This window comes from Spinacia oleracea, chromosome 4, assembly GCF_020520425.1.
Source record: "Spinacia oleracea cultivar Varoflay chromosome 4, BTI_SOV_V1, whole genome shotgun sequence".
Lineage (NCBI taxonomy): Eukaryota > Viridiplantae > Streptophyta > Magnoliopsida > Caryophyllales > Amaranthaceae > Spinacia > Spinacia oleracea.
Genome location: NC_079490.1, coordinates 10,510,375 through 10,520,584, shown reverse-complemented (window position 1 = coordinate 10,520,584; position 10,210 = coordinate 10,510,375). Strand labels below are relative to the sequence as shown.

At 31.0% G+C, this 10,210-nt stretch overlaps 1 protein-coding gene across 3 annotated transcripts; it reads left to right on the top strand.

Annotated features, from left to right (window-relative positions):
* Window positions 1-279: 279 nt before the first annotated feature.
* Window positions 280-4,864, top strand: LOC110802654 (aldehyde dehydrogenase family 3 member I1, chloroplastic). Of its 3 annotated transcripts, none has more exons than XM_022008093.2 (12): window positions 280-439; window positions 1,123-1,236; window positions 1,987-2,230; window positions 2,404-2,472; window positions 2,562-2,658; window positions 2,761-2,967; window positions 3,067-3,182; window positions 3,275-3,379; window positions 3,476-3,648; window positions 3,728-3,818; window positions 4,143-4,292; window positions 4,408-4,864. In XM_022008093.2, exons 1-12 carry the CDS (start codon window positions 369-371, stop codon window positions 4,639-4,641), a joined length of 1,671 nt encoding a protein of 556 aa, XP_021863785.2. In that variant the 5' UTR covers window positions 280-368; the 3' UTR covers window positions 4,642-4,864. The 3 variants fall into 3 exon arrangements, with proteins under 3 accessions (XP_021863785.2, XP_021863786.2, XP_056699818.1); XM_022008094.2 differs by having other exon boundaries at window positions 1,123-1,252; XM_056843840.1 differs by lacking the exon at window positions 280-439 and adding an exon at window positions 547-689.
* The last annotated feature ends 5,346 nt before the right edge of the window (window positions 4,865-10,210 follow it).

The following is a 10,210-nucleotide window of genomic DNA, read 5'->3' as shown; positions in this document are numbered from 1 at the left end:
GCACGAGAGCTAATCTAGTTAATGATATTGTGTTGTCTACGACAAATAAAGAAAATCACTATGTTATAAATATAGATTTATCAACATATCATATGATGTAACGATCAGATTTTAATTTAATTCCGATTATTATAATATTATTCTTTTTCGTAAAAAAAAAGAAGTCCCTCTTGTTTGGATGAAATGGTCCAAAAAGGCAGTTAGAATTTTTATTATCTTTTTTAAACAAGAAAAAGACATTTACTCCCGTAAGACTTTGTGAAATTTCCCAACCAATAGCAACCAGAAATAAATTATCTTTTAACAAGTCGTTCAACCATTGCCACCACAACCCTCCATTTTTTCTCGTTACAGTTGTTAGCATTCACATGAGACTTAACTCAAACACTTCCTATATGACTTTCACTGCTTTCTCCATTAAACTTCTTCTCAATCCCAGGTACTATATTTCCTTTCTATATCTCCTCTTTTTTTCTAACTTGTTTTTAGTATTTCTTGCTTAATACGTTTATCGCGTTGTTTACTTAATTAATCCCTGATTAGCAGGCAAGACACTTTAAAGGGGTCGGAGAATTTGGAATCCCTACTCTGTAGTGCCCCTAGTGGGGTACATCGCATTGTTATGTCACTTGCTAGATGTATGTAGGTATTTTTGTCGTTATGAGGCGAATACTGAATATATAGCAAAAGTAAGTCACTTAATTTCACGTATTCTTATTTCTGTAGGAGTTCCTCTCGTGAGAAGGGTCTCCTAACATTTTCTTTTGCCCTTGCCTTTATATATAGATAAAATATTGGTTTGTCCGGGTGAGGGAATTGAGAGTATACACTTGTTACGTCTAGATAAAGATAACATGTAACGGGTTAGTACCTTAGAATACACTATTAACATGATAATTAGTTACACGGTTCAATTTTTATAATTAATTATATTATCCTTCCTTAATTTAGTTATTTGCACAGTAATTACATGAACCCAGTGAATCGAAAGAAAACACTCTCCTTATGTCCGGATTTAGTTATCACATAATGAGTTGCACCTTAGATTGCACTATTAACGTGACTATTTGTTACAAATTCAATTATATATAAATTACAATATCCTCCCTTTATTTGTAACAGTAACTTTCGAGCAGCAGGAGTAAGCAAGACGACCTTCAATTGTTGTTTACTGAAGAATAATTCATCAAAGCTTAAAACTCTACTTCATCCAGCAATTTCTACTCGTATCTACTGGTAATTTTCTTGCATGGTGGGTGAATTTTGTTCAACAAACTTAAGAAAAATCGATCTTTTAATTGATAGGTGTTGACTTAATTTTGGATTGAGAAAGTGTATAAAATCATATACTGTCAATGATGTTTTGATATTGTAACACGTTAAAAACTGTTTTTTGATTACTTTTGGAACTTGTGATCCTACCCGTAATTCCAACGGGACACGTCTAGAGTCTACGCACGAGGGCATATTTACGAAGGTTTTTGGCACGTGTAGGGGTGAATATGTTGTTTTAGTGACCGGATATATAGGGGAAATTCGAGTGTTAATTTATAAAGTGTTTGTGTGTGGAACTCGTGATCCTACCCGTAATTCCGTGGGACATGATTGACACGTCTAGTCGTCTAGAGTCTACACACGAGGGCATATTTATGAAGATTTTTAGCACGTGTAGGGGTGGATATGTTGTTTTAGTGACCGAATATATAGGGGAAATTCGAGTGTTAATTTAGAAAGTGTTTGTGTGTGGACTATTGTGTCGGGTTTTTTTAGTATGCTGGATGTTGTCAGAGTTATGGTATATCTAGAATTCTAGTATGTTTAAGAAACCTTTAACATGGTATCAGAGGCATCATAATTTTGGATTAAAGAAAGTCTTCAGTTGGTGGGTATGAGTTAAAAACCCACCGGTCGAATTTGTTAACCTTATAAACCATCCCTTCAACTCTTTTTTTTCTTTTTGGTAACAAAAGTTTGCTTGTTTTAAAGTTCTAGTGCAGGATTATCTGTAATGGCAGAAGAGAAAAAGGAATCATCTTTTGATGCAGATAAAGCTAATATGCTAGTTCAGGACCTTAGACAACAGTTCGATTCTGGAAAAACCAAGGCTTATGAATGGAGAGTAGCTCAATTGGAGGGTATATCCAGAATGATTGATGAAAGGGAAAAGGAGATTGTTGAAGCTGTTCATAAAGATCTTTCCAAGCCCGAGTTTGAAGCATTTGTTGCTGAGGTCTAATTTTTATAGCTTTTGTACGTTTTACCATTGTTTGAAACCAGCAAATGCATCAAAAACATGTAAATTTGTGTCAACTTTGCATAAAAAACTATCAATATGCTTGATTCTTGACACATTTCAGTAAACAGTGTGCACAAATTTGCATCTGATGTATGATTGTATTGCAGATTAACATGACAAAATCTTCCTGCAAGTTGGCACTTCAGGAACTCAAGCAGTGGATGATGCCAGAAAAGGTGAGCTAAAAATGAAAGAAACACGAAAGTTGGAACATGTTTCAATAAGAAGAAGAGTGAGTAATTGATAAAATGTTTCTTAATTACAGGTGAAAACTTCGTTAACAACATACCCTTCATCAGCAGAGATAGTCTCAGAACCCTTAGGTGTTGTGCTTGTTATCTCAACATGGAATTATCCTTTCTGTAAGTCGTTACTCGTTCAAAAATATCACTTTTTATCTTAGACATTTTATCTTGTATATATGTTTAGGTCAGTAGTCTTACATCTGAATTGAAATTTGACAGTGTTATCGCTTGATCCGGTGATTGGTGCAATAGCAGCAGGAAATGCAGTAGTCTTAAAACCATCAGAAATTTCTCCAGCTACTTCCTCATTACTTGCAAACTTATTACAAGAATATGTTGACAACACCTCGATAAAAGTCATTGAGGGTGCTGTTGATGAAACTTCTGCCCTTCTCGAGCAAAAGTGGGATAAAATATTTTACACAGGTTCTTTTTCCTTGTTTCTGATAAAAAACTTTCAGCATCTTTTTCACATTTTCAGATCAAAAACCCTTAATTTCTTTCTTTCTTTCTTTGTTGTTTTAGGTAGTGGAAGAGTTGGCAGAATAGTCATGGCTGCGGCTGCAAAGCACCTTACACCTGTTATATTAGAGCTTGGAGGAAAATGCCCTGTTGTTGTTGATTCTGATGTTAATTTACAAGTAGAAATCCTTTCTTAACATTTATAACTTAACTATTTATTCTTAATGTTTGTATTTACTTATTTGGTTTTGTTTTTTCATATTAATAAAAGGTTGCTGCAAGAAGAATCATAGCAGGAAAATGGTCCTGCAATAATGGACAGACCTGTACTGCTGCGGATTATGTTATTACTACCAAAGATTTCGCTCCAAAGCTAGTAATGCAGCAACTGTTCTTTGCTGATATCTTCTAAAGTTGCTGTCTTATAAATTGTGTCTTATACATGGATATTGACTTTACTGAACAACTGCAGATTGATGCTCTGAGGTCAGAGTTGGATGAATTTTTCGGAAAGGATCACTTGGATTCAAAAGACATGTCAAGAGTCGTTAACTTGTACCATTTTAAACGGTTAATGAAATCAATGAAGGAAGATGGTGTCTCTGATAAGATCGTCTTAGGTGGTCAAACAGATGCAACACAATTGTAAGTAGTCTAGAACTCTAGATAACAGCTTACTATACAATATTTTCTAACAATATTTTTTTTTCCTTTTACAATGTAGGAAAATAGCGCCAACCATCTTGCTAGATGCTCCAAAAGACTCTCTTCTGATGACAGAGGAGATTTTTGGACCTTTACTGCCTATTGTTACTGTGAGTATGATCAGTTCTGAATACATTAAACTCGGATTTCAGAATGATGAACTAAATTTATTACTACTCCGTCCTACTTTTTCATTTCAACTTTGCATTTTCTAGCTGAATATTTGTGTCATTTAAGGTGCATTCTATTCACCTGATTTTCACTCAATTTTCCTGAACTTATCTGAACTTACTTTAGTTATAAATTGTACTTGGGTAACCCTTATTTTTCATGAAGTTATCTTATCTGAAGTTAACTGGGCTTATATTTCCTGAAATAAGTGGAAATAAGGTGATAGAACAAAATCTTAATGTTACTTTGCAATTTTCTTTTAGGTTGAAAAAATTGAAGACAGTTTTCAAGTGATCAAGTCCAAACCGAAGCCTTTAGCAGCATACTTATTCACCAACAACGAGGAGCTGAAAAAATCATTTGTCAAGGACATATCAGCAGGGGGAATGCTCATCAATGACACTATCTTACATGTAATTACACATTTCTGCAACTTATTATCAATCTTTACAGACGAAGAGAACTTAAAATTCAGTTTTTTTTTTTCCTGACAAAATTCTGTTTACTGTTATGTTTCTGATTGTGCAGCTTACAGTTCCCGGTTTACCATTTGGAGGAGTAGGCGAGAGTGGAATGGGCTACTACCATGGAAAGTTCTCCTTCGAGGCATTCAGTCATAAGAAATCGGTTATGTACAGAAGTTTTGATGGAGATTCATCAGTAAGATATCCACCATACACGCCTAAGAAGCTTAAACTGATAAAATCTTTGATGAGTGGCAACATTGTTCAGACTGTTCTCACTTTAGTTGGATGGTCTTAAAGATTGAAATATGAAAAAGAGACTACACTTCTGTTTTTTCTAAGAAAACCCACATTCAGTATTGCTTATACTTATTATTTTCATGTACATACATTACCTAATGTATTGATATTGCAATTTTATATATTGTTTACAGTACAACATAAACCTTCTGTAATCTTTATGCAAGAATTTCTTGTACAACTCTTTAGATTCTTATACTTTACACTGGTTTTTCCATGTACACCATACTGTCACTTTGCGCTATCTAGACTATTACCACACAAAGTTGAAGAGACTGTGTGATTCAATTGCCTTGTCTGTCTTGTTTGCTTTCCATATTCTGTGCTCATCTGCAATTATGTTTTCTGATGAGATAATGATGTATGCCATTCTACATTACTCCAACTATTTTCAGAAGATGGGGAGAATGTAGTCAGTTCAATCTGTCAAATGCACATTCTGTGCTTGGTCACAGCAAAATGTACCGTTTATTCTAGACAGTCAAAGGCATCAGCTTGAGCAATCCTCCAATAAAGCTTCGACTGTTCTAGGATCATCCTTGCATACGGAACATCTTGTAAGGGGAAGAATCTAGTCAATACTAAACCTGCTGAGCTACACATATCGAGTCATAGAAACTGTGTTAAGTAAGGTCTAACAGTTGATTTTGTACAAATGTGTTTCTAATGTACAGCTGTGTATTCAATTCATAGAAACTGTTGTAGGGAACTGCTTAAACTTTCCAGAACCTCGATTTTGCTCCTGTGATTCTTTGTTGTGCGCGTTTGCTCTGTTGACTCGATATGCTTGCAGCTCAGACATGCAAAGCACTGAATCTGCTGATTGATATTCCTGGCATTGCTGTGGGTTTTTATGTGTAAGTCATATGTTCCATTTTTTATGTAAAGACTACGCGGTTGTAGAAGAGTATATAAGCATATGAAGTTCACCAGGAATTTTTATGTGTAAGTCATATGTTCCATTTTCAAGCTTTTCAAAGTTTGGGCATTGTGTTACTAAAATTGTATGCAATTTACAGATAACTCCAATACCTTTACTCCACTTATTCTTGTAGTTGTCTATTTAATAAATCACTTCTGTTTTGGAATGTACTTGAAATCAATTATAGAATGGTGGATTAATATAGAATGTGGAGTTGTGGAAAGTGGAAGTGTTGCCACATTTACCAGTACTCTGTATCACTTAAGGAATTGGGTTGATACAAATATACAATAGAAGTTTGTTAATGATCTACTAGTATGTTTAAACTTATCAATAATTCAGTGAAATATATTTTTTTAACTAAAGTCACCCTCAAGAAAGGAAGAAATTTCCCATCATCTCGGTCTTAAACTAATTTAATGTGAAACCATCGCATACAAAACTTTGCCTAAAACATTCATATTAAGGGGTTTCCCATATGTAATCAAGCCTTTGAATATATCTTGATCAATTGTTTCATTTATGTTACTAATCCACTCACCATTAATAATATGGACATTTCTTCTTCCACTCATTTCGCAATCTTCCACTCTTTTAGTGCCTTTCTCTCTTGTCAGACCAGGTCAATATATGGAGCTTTTTGCTGAAAGAATAAAATACGAGGAAAATTAATTGAAAATCTCATCTTGCTTAATTAGCTTTATGGAAAACTAATTGCATGTTTGTAAATTGTATTTTTCAACAAGATTACTTACAGTAGCAGTCAGGGATAGCCATTCTTCACATCCATCCCTGATGAGATTATATGGTGTCTTTGATGAAAAGAAGAGCACGAATTAACAAACTGATTTACAAAGAAATTTATTAATCGATACTAATTATTAACAGCCGTCTAGAAAAAAGAGATCTTACCATTTTGATTGGGTATGGTTCATGCTCCTCATAAAGTTTCTTCAGATACTCGTCTCTGTAATTAAACAAAATCAGATCAAAGCCTACAAAGAAAAAGACTGAATAAGGAAATAAATAATTAAAGTAACAAGTTACACGTAAATCTCCCTCGCTGCGAGGTTTATTGTTGTCTTCGGAAACCGATACGATGAGATAACGGGTACAACCACTTTGCTTACAATACCAGTCCTGAATCATAACATATATGATATTAATCTCAGTTTATTGTTGTCTTCAGAAACCGATACGATGAGATAACGGGTACAACCACTTTGCTTACAATACCAGTCCTGAATCATAACATATATGATATTAATCTCAGTTTATTGTTGTCTTCAGAAACCGATACGATGAGATAACGGGTACAACCACTTTGCTTACAACACCAGTCCTGAATCATAACATATATGATATTAATCTCAGTTTATTGTTGTCTTCGGAAACCGATACGATGAGATAACGGGTACAACCACTTTGCTTACAACACCAGTCCTGAATCATAACATATATGATATTAATCTCAGTTTATTGTTGTCTTCGGAAACCGATACGATGAGATAACGGGTACAACCACTTTGCTTACAACACCAGTCCTGAATCATAACATATATAATATTAATATAATAATTTATATTTTGTGGTAGTTTAGAACATATAATCTACCAATTATATTTTATATGAGTCATAACCTAAACTTAAAAATATATTTTAAATATAACAATGATGAAAATATATAGATTTTAGGAAATTTTGGTATTTACTACCTTAAAAATATACCACTTTTGTATTTACTACCTTATGAAATTTTTATTTTAAATTACTACTTTAAACTTCCAATTTTTTTTTATTTACTACCACTTTACAGTTTTCTCATTTTAAAATTAAGATATCTCTTTCGTTTCTTAATCGTTTAATGTGATTCAAAGTTCATCATTCTCATTACTCTATAGGGATTTCATTGAAAACGACATTTTAAAATAATTCGTTTGATAATTCATATATATTTTAAACTTTTACAAATAATATTTAATTCGTTTTACCTTTTGCAAAATTTTAAAAGCAAGATCCATATGGAATCCTACACATAAATGGGAAGAATGGGTTTTGAATCACTTAAAATGATTAAGAAATGAAAGATATATCTCAATTTTAAAATGAGAAAACTGTAAAGTGGTAGTAAATAAAAATAAATTGGAACTTTAAGGTAGTAATTTAAAATAAAATTTTCATAAGGTAGTAAATACAAAAGTGGTGTATTTCCAAGATAGTAAATACCAAAAAATCCTAGATTTTAATCTATAACACGAGTTCTAACCTGGACTTAGATTATTTTTTAATGCAATATATTCTTTAAAGCTACATCTACGTATCTAACCCGGTATCAAATATCATGTATATAGTAGCTTTTATGTTTCTTAAACTCTTTTTTTTCCTTCTTAAACTTAATTTCTCTTTAATTTTCCCTGAAAATTTTGAAAATAAAAAATTCCTAAAAACATTAATCAAATTTTACATTAAAAGTTGTTTGAATTTTAACTCCTGAATTAGATATATCAGGTATATATAGTAGCTTTTATGTTTCTTAAACTTTTTTTTTCTAAAATTTAATTTCTCTTTAATTTTTCCCCGAAAAAGTGAAAATGTTGAAATAAAAAATTCTATATTGTACGTAAATAGTATAACATACACCTTATTTAATTGATCAACTAGTTTGTGGCCCGGGCGATGCTCCGGTTTATACATTGAATAATTAAAATTTTAGATTTTTCTTAAGCTTAATATTGACCAAAATACTTGTATTCTATAGAATGAAAAACATCCGTTAAGTTCGTCAACTACACATACACGCAACGTCATTTATCATGGCAAATAATTTTTCAATCATATCATCTTACAATTTGTATAATTTATTTTCTCATGGAACTAAGTGTGCTAAATTAATTAATAAATACCAAATTAGATATATATGCAGCTATGTAGGGCAATCATATAGTTAATTCTTATATACAAGACTTGTGCATCACGTTTATTCATGGTTGTCATAATGCTTTAATTTTTTCCCCCATGATAGTCCATTGAAATAAAAAAGTAACAAAAAAATTTAGTTGTTTTAGAATTCATGTCAACATTTATTTATAAATTAATGTGAAGAGATAAATCAGAATTGGTGATCGGTTAAGATGGTAATGAGAGTTATCATCCACACTTATATATATAATAGCTTTTATGTTTCTTAAACTTTTTTTTTCTTTTTAAACTTAATTTCTCTTTAATTTTTCCCCGAAAAAAGTGAAAATGTTGAAAAGAAAAAAATTCTATATTGAACATAAATATTATATTTGCACTTTCCTTCAAAAAAAAAAAGTTTATCTGCACTTACTTAATTGGTCAATTTGAAATAATTATGTTTTACATAAATATAATATTTTTCTACGTCGTTATTTTAAATTGTTATATCATATTTTTCTCAATCATATATAACAAAATAAAAATTAATTTTGTATTATTAAAAGTATTTCATAATTGTAAATTGTTGTTTAAGTGTACTTAATATTATTTCGTAAACAAATTTGGTAAAATTCGTGCATTGCACGGGACCTAACCTATTATAAGTTTAAGTTGTTCATTTTCTTCACTTTCTATTATGTTCACAAAATCAAAGTTATTTGCTATTTTTCTTCATTTTTTCTCCAATTCACAAAATAAACTCTATTTGTCGTTCTTTTTCTTCCTTATTTATTGATTTTTTTTCATTTTTTCTTCTTTTTTGAGCCTTTTTCTTAATAGGTCAAAATGTAAAGAAGCTTGTTGAAGATCTTGAGAATCTCAATCTCGACCCAGATAAGGACCAAAATTATATAGCAATTTTCACAATATCGATAAATCTATGTTTGAATTAAGTGATTTAAATGTTCATCTTCCTCCTTTGTTGATGGAATTCGGATGTATCCATTATGGGAGTCGAACATGAAAGATGATAATGAGCTTCTTTCTTAACTAACAATATTTATTAACGGACTAATTATGCCTATTTATGCCCGTTGTATTAAGCCTCTTGATTTTACAAAATTTGAGTTTCTTTCATTATTACGATGCTCCTCGGGATAAACGTCAACAATTTTTTTTTTAAAATTCTTGGTTTGCATTTCCAACCAAACAAGTCAGTGATATGATCCAAAGAATGAATCTAACACAATTGATTGGAATATACGGAATTCCATCTAAATAGAGGAAGAATTCTAAATTGTAATTAGAGACGACGCGGAAAGAGAACATGGATAATTACATAATTTGTATCAAACATTTTTATTATCTTTACATTTACATATCTAACCGGTCTCAAATATCATGTATATAGTATTTTTTATGTTCCTTACATTTTTTTTTTCTTAAACTTAATTTTCCCCGAAAAAAAGTAAAAATGTTGAAAATAAAAAATATATATATATATATATATATATATATATTGTTTGACTTTTAACCCTGATATATATATATATATATATATATATATATATATATATATATATATATATATATATATATATATATATATATATATATAGCTTTTTTAAACTTCTTTTTTTTTTCTTTTTAAACTTAATTTCTCTTTAATTTTTCCCCGAAAAAAAATGAAAATGTTGAAAATAAAAAATTCTATATTGTACATAAATAGTATATATGCACCTTACTT

What these genes read in the sequence shown, in the direction of transcription:
- LOC110802654 (XM_022008093.2), top strand. Translation starts at nt 369, where the DNA reads ATGAGACTTAACTCAAACACTTCCTATATGACTTTCACTGCTTTCTCC. An exon ending in GGATAAAATATTTTACACAG is followed by an intron (nt 2,968 to 3,066) that starts GTTCTTTTTCCT and finishes TTGTTGTTTTAG; the next exon opens with GTAGTGGAAGAGTTGGCAGA. An exon ending in AAGATTTCGCTCCAAAGCTA is followed by an intron (nt 3,380 to 3,475) that starts GTAATGCAGCAA and finishes GAACAACTGCAG; the next exon opens with ATTGATGCTCTGAGGTCAGA.